This window comes from Halyomorpha halys, unplaced genomic scaffold (genome assembly GCF_000696795.3).
Source record: "Halyomorpha halys isolate HHAL.00 unplaced genomic scaffold, Hhal_1.1 Scaffold1764.1, whole genome shotgun sequence".
NCBI classification, from domain to species: domain Eukaryota; kingdom Metazoa; phylum Arthropoda; class Insecta; order Hemiptera; family Pentatomidae; genus Halyomorpha; species Halyomorpha halys.
Window position 1 is genome coordinate 65,627 of NW_027113298.1, and position 19,456 is coordinate 85,082.

Here is a 19,456-nt window from a genome sequence, read left to right on the forward strand (position 1 = left end):
TGTATGTATGTATGTATGTATGTATGTATGTATGTATGTATGTATGTATGTATGTATGTATGTATGTATGTATGTATGTATGTATGTATGTATGTGTGTATATATGTATATATATGCATATGTATATGTATATTTATATGTATATGTATGTGCATATGTATATGTATATGTATATGTATATGTATATGCATATGCATATGCATATGTATATGTATATGTATATATGTACATATTGTAACCATGAACATTTATGTATGTATGTATATATGTATATATATGCATATGTATATGTATAAGTTATGGTTGGAACTAAATAGTTCAAGTGTTAATTTTAGTTTATGAAAAGTGTATTTTTTTAGTTTTCGTTTTTTGTGTATAGGTTAGTTTTTTTTTTTTTGTTGAGGTTATCTTTTTTGAGTTTATGAGGCATGTTCATAAACTGGTAGGGGGGAGTTATGGTTGGACAAGGCCTGTATACAACTCTAATCCTAACTCCCCATGTAAATAAACCTCAATAATGTCTATAAGAAGCATCACAGAGATAATAAAGTAGTATCTTTCTAGCAAGCGTGCGATTTAATTCTGTTCCCTTTTTTCCTTTTTCTTCAAGCCTTTCAGTCCAAGTGCTCGTAAGTTATATGTATATATAAGTTATGATGAGTCAGAATCAATACTTCAAAAAAAAGGAAAATGGAACACTAGATAACGCACATAAGCTCAACTAAGATACTGCTATATTCTCCTGTGTAATCCTCTATATATACATTCTGGCTCGTTGACATGGGGAGTTTAGATATTAAGAGTCATAATACCTATGCTCTGTTTATAACTCCCCCCTGCCCTCCTCTTCTTACCTTCTCAAATCCTTTCTCACCTCCCTCCGGCTCTGTTTCCGATGCCTCGGACGTTTTGGTTGATTCTGACTCTGATCCATACGATCTCCTTGGAATTCCTCCTCTCCCCACTCTCTGAGCATTCACCTCCATGGGTTCGCACCGGTTCGCATTCCTCCGCCTGAATAGATACGGGCAATGCCTCGCCATATGCCCTTCGTTTCCACACTCATAACATTTTGTACGAGGGCACTGTGGCACCAAATGTCCAGTTCTGCCGCAACCATGGCACCTCTGATCCTCTCTCCTTACACTAACCTTCGGCTTGCTGCCTTGGTTCGGTCGTCTGTCTCCGGTCCCACTTCTTTCCCTTCCGCTATCGCGAAACTCTCTCCTTCTCCACGAGCTTGATGCAGCTTTCGGTCGACTGTACGAGACCCTTGTCCAACCGGCCTCTTCGATTCCCATCCTAGCTTCCTCTTCCCTCGCGCTGGCGTCCATCATCTCCTGCGCGCAGTCCATGAAAGTGCGATCTCTAGACAGCCCCTCTCGTTTACCTGTCTTCCTGGCGAGTTGCACTTTTAGAATGGTGGACAGGAATCCCATAATGGCTTGCACCTCCGGTACGCTTTTCGTTTCTCTCATCTCATCCGTAATCTGATTGAAACAGGCAAGGAGGACTCCAGCGAACTTACTTTGCCTCGGCTTCTTCTCTTCACGGAACATCCGAAAAATGTCTTCCTCGGGTGTCCATCTGCCACCGCCGAACGCCATTTTCAGTCTATCCTTTACTAGACTCCACGGCGTGTCCTGATCAGCCTGGATCTGGTTTCGGATGTTCCGTTTTATTCGGCAGATCACTGCCGCTCTTAACGAATTAGTGTTCTCCCCGTCCAACAGATTTTCCCCTTCTTTTGCTGCTATGCGTACTATCAGATGGTCGCCACCTTTTATAAAATGGTTTAACTCACCTATTTCTCCGGTGAATTTATCTAAGTCCGAGACAGCCTTCCTCAAATCCTGCGCTGTCCCGGTACGCACCTGGATCCATTCTAAGGTGGTTGCATGTGCTGCCACCAAGGTAGTTGGTAGTGGTGGCAGCCCCTGATCCTGTGACTCAATCATTGTAACTGCAGGAGGATTGTCTGGTACTGTTAGAACCGCTGCTCTCAAAATATTCTTTTCCATAAAATTTCAGCCTAAGCTAAAACGAGAAAGGCCAAAAGAAAGAGAGAGAAAAAAAAAACAATTCCGTTACTGCATTCTTATTATACAGTCTGAACCTCCCGGGTTTCGGCACCAGTTATGATGAGTCAGAATCAAAACTTAAAAAAAAAAAAGAAAATGGGGCACTAAATAACCCACATAAGCTCAACTAAGATACTTCTTTATTCTCCTGTGTAATCCTCTATATATAAATTCTGGCTTGTTGACATGGGGAGTTTAGGTATTAAGAGTCATAATACACGCAAGCTCAACTAAGATACAGATTTATTCTCCTGTATAATCCTATATATATATATATATATATATATATACATTCTGGCTTGTTTACATGGGGAGTTTAGGTATTAAGACTCATAATACCTATGCTCTGTTTATAACTCCCCCCTGCCAGTTTACGAACAATTCCTCGTAAACTATAACAAAAAGTAAAAATAACAAAAATAAAATACCATTCTATATGTTACAAACAAAAAAAAAAATTAAAACTTGATACACACACTTTGACAAACTTAATCTAACATTTTGCTATTTACACATTTTTGTATCTATATATTAAGGCTATTTACACTGGTCTTTCACTCACACTTTTTCCTATTTACACTCCGATATACTACAAAACAACAAAAAAACAAAAACGAAAATCTGTATATCTGAGCTAGGGAGGAGGCACTCCAGGTGTCTCCGGAGTTGTTATCGCTGGGAACCTAAATTGTTCTACGTGAACCGTCCGCCTCTTTCTCGGTTCCTGTATGCTCTCAATGGTTACCACGTTATGTTCCCTAATGGTTATCACTCGGAATGGCCCCTCATAGCGCCGATATTCCTTGCTCCTATTGGACCCTAAACGGCGATACACGACAGTCCCAATTCTAATGTCTCCCATCACATCACGAAGGTTTGGATTCTGTCGTTCCATTCGCCGACGTTTCTCCCTCTCTATTCGCCCTCTCGCTTTATCCCACAACTTCCGCATGACCATCCCGTGATTCACAATTTCCCCATCCGCCTCCGCCGTGTCCATAAAGTTCCTTCGTCTCCCTTGCAATTGGAGAGGGAAAAAACCAGGAGAGTAGCTCGGGAGAATTTAAACCTCACAGATAGGAAGGGAATGATAAAATACTTCGATGTCAGCTGACTGAGGAGATCAGCTGATCGCATGTATATAAAGAGATGTACCGAACCCAATAAAGTTAGTATGTTACAGCAGTTCACATGTGTTACATCTTATTCCTTCTTTTCTTTTTTTGACGTTTGGCTTTCGCCGATACTTAACTTATATATATAAGTTATCTTTTACTCAAGTCAAACTAAAAATAATAGGAGAGAGGAGTGCGAAATGAAACGCTTGAAGTGCTCTCAAAGACTGCTCTATTTGCGGAGCCTGTCCGTCTACATATATACATTCGGTCAGCTGTTCTCGATCAGCTGATATGGACCTGTCAGCTGTCAGTCCGTAACTCCCCCCCACCAGTTTACGAACAATCCTCGTAAACTCTAATATATACAAAGGAAAAACATATATACAATTATAATACAATAAACAACAGATGGAGACTATTTTAGTTCAGAAGAAGAAAAAGAACAACCGAATCTTGGACTTAGAGATCAGAGCAAAATCCGACCACCTCAGCGGTTCAATGATTTTGTTACCACCTTAATTATGGCTGATCAAGAAGCCCCCGAAACTTATGAAGAAGCGGTTAAGTCTGTAGATCATCAAAATTGGCTGAAGGCTATGGAAACCGAAATGACAGCACATAATTCCAACAAAACATGAACGTTGGTGAATCCTCCGAAGGATACAAAAGTTTTGTCTTGCAAGACGGACAACTTGAAATCAAGTCAATCGCAACCCAGGACCAACTGGCGGATTTCCTAACGAAGCCACTTCATGTACCACGACTGAAAACACTATTGGAAAGGGTTGGACTAAAATAAGATATTTAATTCAAAATCTTTTCAATGAGGGGGAGTGTTGAGATAAATTGTTTTATTGCGTTTATCTATCAATTTATATTCATTGAAAGAATTGTAAGGTTGACACTGGCAACACTGCTGATTGTAACCTACCTTCCCGCTACGGACTAAGTCGTTTAACCATGCTCTTGCCCTCATGGCGTTTTGTTATGTGTTTTTATGTAATGTGCCTTTTTGTAATTATATTCAACTTTTATCGACTCTGCTAGTTTTTATTTAACCCATTTACTTCAATAGAATTAAAGGTCGAGTTAGAATCAAAGCAGTTCGAAGTTGCCTATGTATCAAGAATATTAAATAGGGATAAAAAAACCTACTCCTCTGTTCAGTATCTCTTAAAAACAATGAAAAGGCGAAAGATATTTTTAATCTTAAACATTTATTTTCTGCCCTAATTATAGTAGAACCAAAACACAAAAATATTGGCATTCCTATGTGTACTAACTGTCAAAGATACGGTCATACAAAGAACTATTGTATGTGTTAAGTGCAATGGTAAACACCATTTTGCAAAGTGTCCGTTAAAATTTTGTGTGAATTGCGAACTAGCTCATGCGGCTAATTACAAGGGATGTAAATATTATCAATTCCTTAAAAATAAAATAAACTCACCTTCAGAACTAAATATTCGTAAAGCTGAGACTAATTCAAGCAGGCCAGCCACGAAAATCACTTCAAAAACTCATATGCTGATGTTATTAGACCAATATCAAAACTACCGGAACCAAAAACTGAGTCCACAGTTAATCAAGACAACGAAATAAATGGTGAAAATTTATTGTCTTTAATAACTAAAATCATAATCGAAGCTATCAAGCCGTATTTACCACAAATTATGACTCATCTATCCACGTTAGTAGCATCTTTCTTTACAAATGGACCATAAAATAAACAACAGCTTATCTATAGTTACTAATTCTCTCCTGTCGAACTGCACTTTAATGCAAATCATATATAATTCAACGAATGCTCAAATATTCATTTTTCCTCTATGGGTAGGGAATTAAGAAAATTAAAATTTTTAAACTGGAATGTTCATGGCATATCTTCTCAAACAAATGAGTTTAAAATTTTCCTTCAATCAAATTTCATCGATATAGCTTGTATAACTGAGACACATTTATCCCAAAACACCAAATTGAAGATCTCAGGTTACAAAATTTGTACGCAATGACAGAGATTGTTCGACTCCCTCAGGTGGTGTAGCCTTAATAATCAAAAATAATATTGATTTCACTGAAAATATCATTACCAACGTATTTCATATAGAGGTTGTTTTGGTTCGTTTAAACTCGTCTCCTTCTACCGTTGTCACAGCAGTTTATAAACCTCCAAATAAAAAACTAATTCAAGACAAAATTTTAAAACTACTACCAGGGAACCATACATTAGTTTTAGGTAACATAAATTGTAAAAACATTTACTGGGGATGCCGCAAATCAAATTCTAGCGGAAATACTTTACTTGATATTTGCTCAAGGCACAATATCCAAATACACGCACCAAATGAACATACGTTTTACAGACCAGGCTGTAAATCTGATATTCTGGATATTGTATTAACAAAACATTTTAGTTTTCCTCTCTCTTCTCAAGTGATTACACCTTTAAATTCGGACCATATCCCTGTATTAATTAATTTCTCAACTGAGATAAACAATGAAACGTTGAAAAATCCCTCATTAATGGAGTAATCGATTGGGAAACGTACAAAATTCTTGTCGATGTAAAATTACAACTGAAAAAAATTTCCCTAAAAGAAATAAATAAAAGTATAACGACGTTAATTGAGTCGATCTCAAACAGTTTACACGAGACTACTGTACAACCTTTCCATTTAAGGGGAAAAACATTTTCTGGTAGCTGCCCAAAATCGATACTGCTAAAAATTAAAGAAAAAAATCATGCAAGGAGACAGTGGATGCGCACTAGAAACCCTGTTCACAAAAATAAATGGAAGCCCCTCAAACGTGAAATTAAAAAGGATCTAGATGAATGGGCGTATTCTAAATATCAGGGATATGTGGAAAATTTAGACCCAAAGGACCATTCATTATGGAAAGCTACGCGACGTCTCTTGAATAAACGGGAAAAAATTCTAAGTCTAGTAGACAACGATGAATTCATCGCCAGTAACGCCAAAAAACTAAAGTGTTCGCCAATTTCTTTGAGAAAACATTCTCCAACACAGAAATACGTCCGAATTTAGTCACTGATCAAATTGACAAGTATGTAAATCTCCCCCTCGCAACAGTTGAACTCCCACCTAAATTCACGACCCAAAAGAAATCCAGGACTTGATTAAAAAGCTCAAGATAAAGAAAAGTCCTGGCCATGATTTGATCCCAGTCATAGCAATCAAAATGTTAACCAGGAAAGTTGTCGTTTTTATCACGTCAATTTTCAACAGTTGCCTTCGTACTGGATACTTTCAGGATACATGGAAGAAAGCCGAACTCATAGTAATTCACAAGCTGGGTAAGAACGCTAAACAAATCAGCAGCTATAGACCTATCAGTTTATTACCCATTTTTGGAAAATTACTGGAATCAGTTATAAAAAAACATCTTAATTCTTTTTTTCAAAGCATCGAAATAATTCCTGATTTTCAATTCGGTTTTTAATACAGTCATTCCACTTCTCACCAACTGGCAAGATTATCGGAATTTATAATTAGTGGATTCGAAAAAAAGAGACACACCTTGGTTCTTAGATTTCCAACAAGCATTCGATAAGGTCTGGCATCAAGGCCTCCTATATAAACTAAAGAAAGCAGGCACTCATAAATACCTATACAATATTCTGAGCTCATTGCTCAATGGTAGAACATTTTTAGTCAGAATTAATAACAAAAATTCGGTATTCCACAAGGTTCAGTCCTTTCTCCCATTTTGTTCAACTTTTACCTTCACGACATTGTCCAGTCCACACACACCTCCATAGCTATATTCGCTGACGATACAGCTGTGTTCTCTCAACATGATGACATAATAATAGCTAGAAACACTTTGCAAAGTCACCTTAACGATTTAGAACAATATTTCACTAAATGAATGATTAGCTTGAACATTGAAAAATGCAACTCAAAAGTTTTTATTCTTCGACGCCCACCAGATCCACCGGATCTAATCCTCAAAGGTAAAAATCCTGCCAGTGAAACAGTAAGATACCTGGGAATTCACCTAGATCGCCGCCTTACCTGGAATCACCATATCAACATCAAACTTATGCAAGGTTAGCAATGCTATATCCTATCCTAAACAGAAATTCCAAACTAAAACCAGAAACAACTGTTCTTATATTTAAAACAATCCTCAGGCCACTGCTGATGTACGGCTGTGAAGTCTGGGGAGCGGCATCCTTCACGAAAAGGAAAAACTACAATTTTTTCAAAAGAATCGCAGTTAATGCTCCTTGGTTCATAAGAAATAGCCAATTGCATCGCGAATTACAAATGGAGCCAATAGAGGATTATATCAAAAAAAGGGTTCATGAAGTTCCACTCCCAGTTGCCGACAGTTAAAGGAGCAGTGACCTACAACCTGGGAAACCCAAACTCAACCCGAAGACTGAAGCCCAAACTGCTGCAGGGCATTCTTTTATAAATTTTTAATAAATATAAAATTAATTCATAGTCACACTACTTCTTTTTACTTATTATTATTATTCATCATTATTATTTTTTTTCTCTCTTTTCTTCTCTCTTCCCTTTTTCAAATTAACTTGTTTCGTTTTACTATTAGAAGACAATTGTTTGTTTTATTTAAGTGTACCAATATCATTATTTTTTGTTATTAATTTTACTTATCTCTTTTATTAAGAAGCATTATTCTTATCTATTTATTTTATTACTATTTTTTTTTCTTTTAATAAGAACATTTTATATAGTTAGGTGTGTCATTTGTATGACTAAACCCCCTCATAATCAACTGTTAAAAAAATATATATAATATACGTTATATCAACCATGTAAGGCCCACCAGGCCGATCTGGTATAAAAATAAAATAAAAAAAAAGAGAATTAATATATATATTTTTTCAAATATTTTTATATTTTATTGGTCTTATTTACCTTGTATGTAAGCACCCGTATTGTCCGAGTAGGGACCCTTCTTTAATCAAAATACGAGCGTAAACATTTGTTCAATCATTACTTCAAAGGTCACATAGTCTTTATAAATTACTTAACAAGTCTTACCAGATCGTTTTTGGATTACCCAACTCTCATATTTAACAGCCGCCATTCATGGAGAATATTTATGAAATCAACTATTTTGCTACTGTGCGTCGGAGAGTTAGCGGATGAATCGTTTAAGTATGTTTCTGTAGTATTATATTCTGCTTTCAAAGCGATGGATGTCGAAGCAAAAAAGATAGGCCTGCATATTAATGGGGAAAAACGAAGATTATGGTGTTGGGTAAGAAGTTACTGGATCAGAGGCCGAGTCGCTTTGTAATGGGCCATAACAATTTCGAAGTGGTAAGAAGCTTTTCTTACCTTGGCTCTACCATCAATGATATTCAGAATGGAGAAGAAGAGGTTAAAAGCAAAATTGCAGTTGGATATAGAGCTTATTTTTCTATCTTAAGGCTAATTAAAAGCAAACTTGTTAGCCGTATCACCAAGTTTATGGTGTACAAAACGTTGATATGGCCAATTGTCACATACGGTGGAGAAACGACAAACAATAAAAGCATTAACTGCTAGACAGTTTTGAAAGGGTAAGTCTGAGGAGGATCTTAGGGCCCGTATGAGAGAATGGTAATTGGCAAAGAAGAAAAAATGATGAACTGTATGGGCTCTACAAGGATTGTAGCATCTCCTTGTATATCCGGTTACAGAGGCTTAAATGGCTTGTCTATGTAATGAGGAAAAAGTGGATCATAAATAGTGCATTAACTTCCCAGATGGTGTGCGACGACGTGGTAGGCCGAAGGACCGATGGGGAGATAGAGAGAAATGGTTGGTGACTGTTGAGCTGCCCAGGGCAGCTCCATGTGCCTGTTTTGCCAATAATAGAAAAAGAAGTTTTACATTAATTTTACTTCAGAAAAAAATTAGCAGGTCAAAGTTTTTTAATTTAAGAACATATTAAAACAATCAAACAAAGAAAATTGAGCAAAATCCCTGCAAACAAAAAAAATTGTTTTAAAAGAATTACAAAAAGCATTACCTTATCCAAAGTTGACTACTTCTGTAGCATATTATAAACGTAATATGTACGTCCTAAATTAGGGTATTCACAATTTTCAGAACGATAATGTTTACTTGTACGTTTGGGATGAAACTATTGCATCCAGAGGTTCTCAAGAAATAGCTTCATGAATTCTAAAACATGTTCAAAATTTAAGGAGTGAGACGCATTATATCTTACAGTGACATGACATGTGTGCAGGGTGAAATAGAAACATTAAAGTCGCTTAAGTGTGGCTTAAAATTTTCCAAACTGTCGAAAATAATGTGGAAATCATAAATCGAAAATTTTTAATATTAGAACATTCGTTTTTGCCCAACGATAGAGATTTTGGCGCAGTAGAAATGGCATTAAAAAAAATAATTTATTGTTTGTCCCCCAAGATTATTATAATATTATCAAAAAGTGTCGGGAAGGTATTAACTATATTGTACATGAAATGAGGCAAGAAGATTATGTATCAACAAAATTATTAGAAGACGCAACTTTTAAAAGGATAAAGAATTCTAACGGAGAATCAATAAACTGGTTAAAAATATGTTGGATGCGTTTTGTCAGAAATGAACCTTATAAAATTTCCTATAAGACGTTAATGAATGAGGATTAAAATTTTAAAGTCCTAAATTTATTACCACGTCGGGGTAGACCAAGTAAAAAATATTATATTGACACCACTGTACAAAAATATCAGACAAATTTCAACAGCAAAGTTCAAGGACTTAATTGACCTATTACAATATATACCACCGGAACATCATGATTTCTTCAAATCCCTTTCACACACACAAAATGTAGATGAGTAGTAAATTCTTTTCCAATTTATGTTTGTAATTTTGTATATTATGTAGTTAAAAAATGTTTTGAATCGCATAAATTATGTTTATGAAGTGTTGTAAAGATATGTAAAATAAAATGAGTATTGTTTTCTTTAATTTGACGCATCTTAAATTATATTGAATGGACTTGGATTCCTTCAAATTTCATAACGAATCTGGTTGTTAGTTTTGTAAGTAGCCTAACTCTGTTCTTGGTAAGAAACCGCATATTTATTCACTTAATAATTACCATTAATTTAATAGGAAAATTAACACCTTTAGACACACTTAAGCAGTATGACTCATTTGTATCCTGTAAGTATATTTTTAATTGCATAGAAACACAAACCCGAAAATATCTCAATTTAAGTATAAATGGACTTAGGCCACTTTAAAAATAAACGGCTCAAATATCATGGAGACATTTACCTCTAAAGATTTTCATTATTATGAATTATTGAAGTAATAAATAAATTAGTATGTGTTTCAACTACTTTACTAATGAAATGTAAACATTAACATTCATATTAAATATTGTACAAAGTCATTACCTTGAGTGTTGAGGCAGTTTCCGCTTATTTCTTTCATAGCAACTGTGGCAAAACGGTACTAGATATGTGTTATAGTTTCGCAAGTTTCAATTATGCCCCTTTGAAAAGAATTAAGGTCATAGACCGAGCTTACATAGATTTTTTTTAATCTCACCCCAAACAAAAAAACCAATAGTCAGATTTGGATACCGTGACAATACCACACATCCTGTACCATTCCTCCACGGAAAAAAGTACCTAGCCTGTTTTAATACTCAAGGTAATCACTTTGAACAATGTTTACATGTTTACATTTAATTAATAAACTAGTTGGAACACATTAATTTATTTATTATAGCCTAAATAATTAGTAACAATGATGTTTTTGAGATATGAATTTCTTCCAAACGAAGCGTTTACGAACGTACCTTTATAGGAAATTGTTTTCTTGTTTTGAGATTCTTAATTAATACTTTTAGTTTGGATAACTATCCCCCTAATTTTTTAAAAAAGCTTTTGGATATATTGAGGTAATTAAACATAATAAAAACTTATTAATATCTTCATTCCGTTTACTCTTCAAGTTCATAAATCTACTCAAATATTTTTTTTGTCACATGGTTTACACTAAGTCGCTTTTACATTATAATCTAACTGGTTTATCACTCTTATACAGTTCAGTTAAACCATATATTCATTGACACTGGAAATTAATAGTATTTGATTTGGTATGAATATTAATTAATCAACTAAAGTATGTTAGTGTCAAACCTATTTTAATTATATAATATTATTTTTATATTTTAAAAGGACTATTTAACTTAAAACAATAAATATATTTGCACCAATTGTAGATATCGATGAATGTATAACATTTGGAAGGTGTGATCAAATATGTATAAACACAAATGGAGGCTACAATTGCTCCTGCATTGAAGGCTATAGATTTGATAATGATTTGAAAAAATGCAAAGCTAGAGGTAAATATGTTAACAGAAACTAGATCATTTCTTTTTTAAACTTAATTTCTCATCAAATGGGTATGAATTAGTAAAAAATGATTTATTTTATTCATTTAACTTTAATATTCTTTATCTTAGTTTTTTACTCATTTTCCTGTGATTTAATTTATCGATCTATTTATTTTTATTTTTATTTCTGATATTCATGTACTGTCTTACTAATTTTTGTCATATTATTTATTTTATTTTTTACTATAATTTATTTGCTTTGTTGTTTTTTTCTTCAATATGCAAATATGGTATGAAAGATACAGTCCTTGATTATGGTACATTATTTATCATTAATTATTATTTATCAATAAAATTTTCTCTTCTCTTGTTTTCACTATAAAAATTGTATTATTTTTCTTGAATACTTGGGATTACAGTTAACAGATGCACTGAAGTTTTAGTTTAAGCTAATATATCTGATAATGAAAATTATAGTTCAATATTTTATTTTATCAATTTTTATTTGACAGTTCATTAGTTTTTACTAACACTAATTAAATATTCAAGTATATATGTATATATATAAACTTTTTTTTTTATCACTGCTTTCAATCATTTTATATATTAACTATTTCAGGAAGTGAAGGTATACTATTTTTCACTTCAAATCAAGAAATAAGAGGATATTATTTAGACTCCGAAATCTACTTTAAAGTAGTTGAAAATCTACCACATGCAACAGGAGTAGCATATGATGGTGTTAATGTTTACTGGACAACAGTAGCAGATGAGGAAGAAACAATTGTCAAAGCAGCTGAAAATGGTGAAAATCAGAAAATAATTGTAACTTCTGGTATGTTTTCTTTGTTGTTTAAAACAAATTTGAATCCCAATTGTGATTGAATTTCTTAAAAATAACATTAGATCTTAGCTTTCATTAATTAATGTTCAGATTGTATATTGTAAGTTTTTTTTTTAAATATTAAATTAAAAAAGTAAAGTTAAAGATGAACAATGAATTTCCTTGAATTGAGTAATTATGAGTTATACGTAGTATGTTTTGCAATATTTATAATTTTGTTCTTTTTATACTAGTTAATACATAATTTATATGAAAAATAGAAATGATATACCAATTCCTTTTTTTGAGTGTAATGCAAATTTAAAAGTAGCCATCAAAGGCCGTTGTACCTGAGTGTGTTATGATATCAACTTAGTATTCTCATGTCAGGCAGTGGCATCACTTCAAATACGGCCTGGAAGGTTGACTTTGATTTCTTGGCAGACCCATGTAATAAACTACAACCTTCCCACTTTAGCTAGAGTAGGTTGATAACCTGTATTTTCTGTCCTAACTTGGAGAAAATATGAACTTTAAACTAAATAAAAAAAAAGGAGCCATTAGGTTCATTTTTTTAGTACTAACGCAGATCATTTTATCTGTTACTTTAATTTGATTCAAAATATTTGAGATTTTTCATATTTCTTTCATAAGTCTCTGTGAATCTATTCATTAAACCATATAACCTCGACCAAGATTTGTCTTCTATGAGGTTGATGGTCATGATGCATTACTTAAATATAACTTAGTTATACTTGTGTATTTAATTGTATAATTTATTATATAATTCAAATCAAAAAGTATACATTTTTGTCATAAAGGTATTGGCAGACCTGAAGATCTAGCAGTTGATTGGGTTACAAAAAATGTATACTTCACGGATTCTAAATTAAAGTATGTAGGTGTTTGTTCCAATGATGGATACTATTGCCTTATACTCCATGAAGATCAAGTTGAGAAACCACGTGCTATTGTTCTGCATTCATCAGAGGGGTGAGAGTTAAAGTTATAAAATTATAATTTTTCCAATTATTTATGATCTTTGAAATTAAATTTTTGAAAATTTAAAGAAAAGGTAATTTACGTTAATGAAATTTACTACAGTATTTATGTTTTAATTTTTTGTAAAAATATTCATTCTTTTTGATTTTTAATATATTTTATAACATGTGTCATATTTGTGATGTTTTTCAAAACCATTTATATATAATCTTGTTTGTTTTTAGGTATTGGCTTATTCCGTAGGACTAAATTTAATTATGCTAATAATGATCTTGTTATTCTCTTTTTTTTTTTTTTCGGTGCTAAAGTCATTCATGCCTGTTGCATTCACTCAGCTTTCTCTTCCTATATTTTAGTTCAGTTTCAGGTTTTTAGGGACATTCTTTTTTATTATTTATGTCCCTGTTCACCCACCTTTTTAGCCTATCTTCGATGATATTCTTTAATGACATAAAATTCCTTATAAAACATTTATATTTGAGGCATAGAAATAGAAAAGATGTAAGTGGCAAAATCTAGTTTTGAGAAAAATGAAAAAAACATTTAGATGGCCACGCTTTTTGTTCTAAAATTATGAACAAATTACAGCTCCAAGAACTAAAACATTCAAGATAGGAACTTCCAGTAATTACTAGTTGATTGGCGCTAGTTTCTTCATCGTTATTCCGTCAAAATCTCATTTTTTGTATTTTTGGCATTTACAGCCTTTTCCATTTCCATGCCTCATTCAGTTATTATTTTTATTTTTTCACCATGCGTGGTGAAGAACTGCATCCTGCAAGAGGTGACCCTGCTTATACTGAACACAGCGGATCTAAACTGGGAAGTCAATAAATATCCCCCAATCCAAGGCGGAAGAGCATAGGTTTTGGATGTACGCCTATGGGTTAACAGTCGAACTATGCGAACTCTGGATACCAGGCAACCTCCAGTTTTATTTAGCCTTCCTTTGACATGCGGGGCTCTGTCATAGGTGACTGTTTAAATCCCTTGCTACTCGTGGGAATGGAAGAGAATAAATTAAATATTTTAGTGGAGGAAGGAGAGGAAGGTGGGGCTTTCTCCCAGCTAACAGAGGAGTCACTGCCTCGAACAAGAATGGAAGGCGTAGAAATCGGTAATAAGGGTGAAAATCCTAAGGTAACACCAGAAGAAGCAAAGAAGGAATGGGCTTACCCATCTCCTAAAGATCCTGAGACCAAAGAGGATGATAAGGACGTTAGTCCAATCATCAAACTGAGTGGGTCCAGGAAAAAGCGATTGGAAATGGGTACAAAAAAAAAAGGAATGGGTACGCCTCCTCGGAAGGAGGAGGTGCTTAGAAAGAGTAAAGACCCCATGAACAGCCATAAGAGTCTATTGAAAGAGGGGCATAGGGCCCGATCAAATGAAAATATTCCCAATAGTGAAACAGATAGAAAACCAAAGAGGACAAAAATTTCCTCAGAAATGCCCTAAGGACAAATGACTGGTGAAGGGGTAGTTCCCACAACCATGACCTACCGTAAGACTATGGAAGGAATAAGGGTAGGTATTTTTTCAGAAAACTACCCCGATCTTTGGTCTTTCAGCTACTCCCCTGGGACTGAGTAAAGGAAACTTTTCCCCAGTCCCTTGACCCAACAATTCAATTACAACCACACTTATTTTTCTTATCTCATCTATGGATGTTATGTCACACACATTAGTAAAGAAAGTTTTGTAATATTGGTCAGTCACATGGAACATTGATCCATCTTGTGGCTTAGTTATATTTTCACTTTATTGACCACGATAATCCCATGATATAAGGATTATTCCATGTTATCAGAATGACCCTGTTCCTATTACATACCACAAATGCAGACTGAATAAAATTAACCATGTATTTTTCTCCTTGAAGGGTTGAATAAAGCTATACTGATAGAATTTTCGGCATAGATGTTAAAACGTAACAAACATTTAGCCATATTACAGAACTGATAAAAATACGTATGGGCCACAAAAATGACCCTCACAAAATGTCCTAAATTCATCTGTTGAAGAATGATAGGGAAAATATTTCATAGAATACTACTTTCTGATTGAAAAATTGGTGAACTTCCTGTATCATTTATAGAAACTTATAATCCTTTTTGGTTAAGTTTAGAAGGTTGAATACTTGAAAACTGACTTGGTGAAGAATGGGTGTAAACTCAGGTTTTTTATTTTTTTCATGTTTAATATTCAAAATAAATATATAAACATGTGTGTAAATATTATGGAATTTAGTGTCTAATCTTAATATCAAGGAAGAGATAGGAGGTGAGGAAATATTTTTTGTATGCCATCATTCATAGATTTTTTTATATTACCTTTTAAGTTATAAGAAATTAACAAAAAATTAAATATGATTTTTAGTAATTTGTTGATGATTTTTCATATTTACTAATAACACATAATATTTACTAAATAAATTTTGCTGGATGACAAAAAATACATAAAGTAAGCAAATAAAAACAATTACCCCAGAAATTGTCATTTTAAACTACTATTTAACTGGGTTATACCCAGCACAGAGCCTAAGACTTTATGGATTGAATGGAACTGTTTTTTGTTTGTAACAAACCTCCTACATGTAATTCATAAATCAAACATATAAGGTTATACAATGGTAATATGAATAGTATAAAAATGTTTGAAGTACATTCATTTGTAATACTAATATGATTTTTATTTACAGACTGATGTATTGGTCTGACTGGGGAACAGAACCTGCCATTATGCGTTCTGGAATGGATGGATCTAATGTTATCAAATTCATAAAAGATAACATTCATTGGCCAAATGGATTAGCCATTGACTATGGGACAAATTATATATATTGGGTTGATGCTAAAGAAGCAAAAATTGAATGTGTGAAACTAGATGGAACTGACAGAAGAGTGAGTAAATTCTATAACTTTAAAGAATTGTCCAAATTTACTGGGGAGTTTATTCGACTTTGTATAGTATTTTACTAATTTATTATTTAAATTTAATTATTTCTATTAATATTTATTCAATGGAAATACAACATTTTTTGTTTTAATAAAGGAATCTTAGGGCCATATGAATAATAATGTTAGCAAGTATTGTAATTTTCTGATACACGCAAACCATGTTTGGAAAACAAATATTCTGTCAAACACCACACAGTACAGTGAGCTAGATTTTTCATACAAAATACATATAGTGTGATGGTAGTTATAGAATAATAAAAATAAACATAAGGAAAAACAGGTGGGTTTCAAAAAGAGGGAGATGATGAAACTAGTTCCTTTAATTAAAGCGCAATATATATAACAGGAAATGTCACATATGTTTTTTCGCTGGGAGAAAGTTAGTTGAAAAATCTTCAAGATCTTAGATTGAATGTAATTTAATGAATGATCACTCTGTAATTTAGGTAGTATCGGAAGGTATGATTTTTAGGTGAAAGCAAAAAGAATAATTTTAGGACTGAGACAAAGATAGTCTTGACAATAGAAGATATGAAATGAAAAAAACAATTTTATTCTGTGACATATGTTCCCTAAGAATAAATACATGGTTGATAAATTAAGATTTTTGTCTGACAAGCATTTACAAGTTTCAATGTTACAGTTACAATGTCATTTCCAGTAAGTAAAATTAAATTACATTGGGATATTGGCTTAACTTCTGTTTATAATGTTAATCAATGTATGGCTATTTATTTGATTACAATGATGTGGAGGTTTGGTTTTACAATTAGTGAAGGAATAGGTGTTGTTTAAAGAAAAGAATGGATGAGGATTGGCGAATGGAGATGGGATGAGAATTCCAGAAGGAGGTTGCAAGTATGACAAAGGATTTGCTGAAGAAGGCGGTTATACAGGAGGGAGTATATAAATCAATCAGTCGGGATGTGATGTTTAATGAGTGGATGGATGAATGAAGAGTGAGGAGATTAAGGATATAGGTAGGTTTTTTGATTTTAAGAACTTGGAATAGGAAAACACCAAGGAGGTATTACCTTCGGGATGTTGGATTGAGCCACTTTAACTCGGTATACCAGCGGGAGACTTGAGAGCGCCTTGGAAACCCAAAGATAAATCTTACAAAGCAGTTCATTAGTCTCTTCAGTCTCAACTCTAGTCCTGCAGATAGCCCTCCATAGACCAAGGAACCATAGTCGAAGTGGGGGGAAGATGAGAGAGGATACTAGGAGCTGACAGGTGTTCTGAGCAATGGAATTACAGAATCTTAGGAGTTGTTCGAGTACAGTTATGGATTTATGTGTGATTTGGGAAATGTGATTATTCCAGGAGAAGTGTAGGTTGATAGTGACTCAAAGGTTTTTTATTATAGGATAGAAGTGAATCGGTTAGTTGTTAAGGAAGAGTAGAGGATAGTAAGGGAGGGAATGAAGGAGGCGCTTGGAACCAATAAGAATGGCCTTTAGTTTTTTTAGCATTCAGGTCCAAATCATTGTTAAACGCCCATACATTAATGCTATCAATATCTTGTATCGTTTAGATGGCCTAACGCATCTCAGATGGATGGAAGGATAGATAGATTTGGAGATGGTCTGCATATAAGTGGTATTGTGTATGGTGAATGGAATCAGAAAGATCGTTGATATAAATGGAGAAGAGGGTTGGTGAAAGTGAGGACCCCTGAGGAACACCTCATGTCAGAAGAAGGGGAGAGGAAAGAGGTTTTTCAGAATGATGACTGTTTGGGGACGATGGGACAGGAAGAAAAGGAATCACTTTAGGATACTATTTGACATGAAAAGGTTTTGAAGTTTATTGAGGAGGATCTTTTATGGTTAACTGAGTCAAATGCTTTCGAAAAATCAAAAAGAACGAAAATTGATATTTGATGATTGTCTATTGAGGATTGGAGGTCTTGGGATATTTTTAATAAAGCCGATTAGAGATATTGTATGGAATGTTGATAGTGAAACCGGATTGAAAAGGATTAAGTAGAGTTTTTTCTAAAACCTACTAAATATGTGATATATGGAGGAGGAGCAGTAGCAAAGAAAGCATTAAGCTCATCAGGATCGACTGGGTAATATGGACAGGATTTAGAGCTTATAACGAAGAGGTTCTTAAGGATTTTCCATTTGGATTTAGAATCAGGTGCTTGGGATAGGATGTTGTGAAAGTATTGCTCCTTGGCATGGCGTAAGGATGTTTGGGTAAGGTTTCGGAGGGACTTAAAGGTGGAATAGTGCTCTGAAATTCTGGTGAAGCGTCTTCTAGCCGCATCTCGTCTTATCATTAAATCTCTTATTTCTGAGTTGATCCAGAGAGCTGGAGAGCATTTGAAGGTATGGATTTTATGAGGAGCGTGTTGGTTTAGGAATTAATAGAGATTGGAGGATAGGCATTTGACCATATCGTCAATGGATAAAAGTGAATAGATAGGTTTTAAGGAGAGGGAAATTTCATCTAGATAGGGACCAATGTTTTCTATGGTTAAGGAATCAAGGTTTTGCCAACTAATTTTCTATGGTATAAGCAGTGAACATTGTAAAACACAGGGAGTGGGAACATTGTAGGAAATTTTGATGAGGTCATGGGAGGAATGAAAAGACATAGAAATTTGAGAGGAGGATGAAAGGTACTGTGGGGAATCAATAATAAATACATCAAGCCAGGTATCGGTGGACTGGGTATGATATGTGGATTGGTAGGGAACAATAGGGAACAATATAAAGGTTTAGGGAGAAAATTAGGTCCATAAGGTATGATCGATCGGGAAAGTCTGTGAGAAGGTTGGTGTTGAGATCCCCTGATATTATTATTTTTTGGAAGAGAGGAGTATATGAAAGGAAGCAAGATCTACATTTGAATGTATCATCAAAACGAACTCGAGGTGAGTGGTAAATGACAATATAGAGGGAAAAGGAGTTTGAAGTAAGTTGCACAAAAATGTATTCCAAATGTCAAAGGAAGGAGACTTTAGAAGGATTTTGGCCCTCAGACTTTCATGAATGTATAGAGCAACTCCACCACCAGTATGGTCCATTCGGTCATGACAAAGGAGGGTATAGTTGGTGATGGAGATGGAGAAAGTTGGGATATTGGGTTTAAACCACGTTTCTGAGATGG

At 34.1% G+C, this 19,456-nt stretch overlaps 1 protein-coding gene across 2 annotated transcripts in view; it reads left to right on the top strand.

The window, feature by feature from the left end:
• yl (Putative vitellogenin receptor yl) overlaps positions 1 to 19,456 on the top strand; it is a 107,669-nt gene that overhangs the window by 21,755 nt on the left and 66,458 nt on the right. For both annotated transcript variants that reach the window (XM_014436069.2, XM_067050868.1), the window contains 4 exons: positions 11,432 to 11,557; positions 12,168 to 12,383; positions 13,193 to 13,364; positions 16,075 to 16,276. In XM_014436069.2, the coding sequence (XP_014291555.1) occupies positions 11,432 to 11,557; positions 12,168 to 12,383; positions 13,193 to 13,364; positions 16,075 to 16,276 (716 nt within the window). The remainder of the gene's footprint in view (positions 1 to 11,431; positions 11,558 to 12,167; positions 12,384 to 13,192; positions 13,365 to 16,074; positions 16,277 to 19,456) is intronic.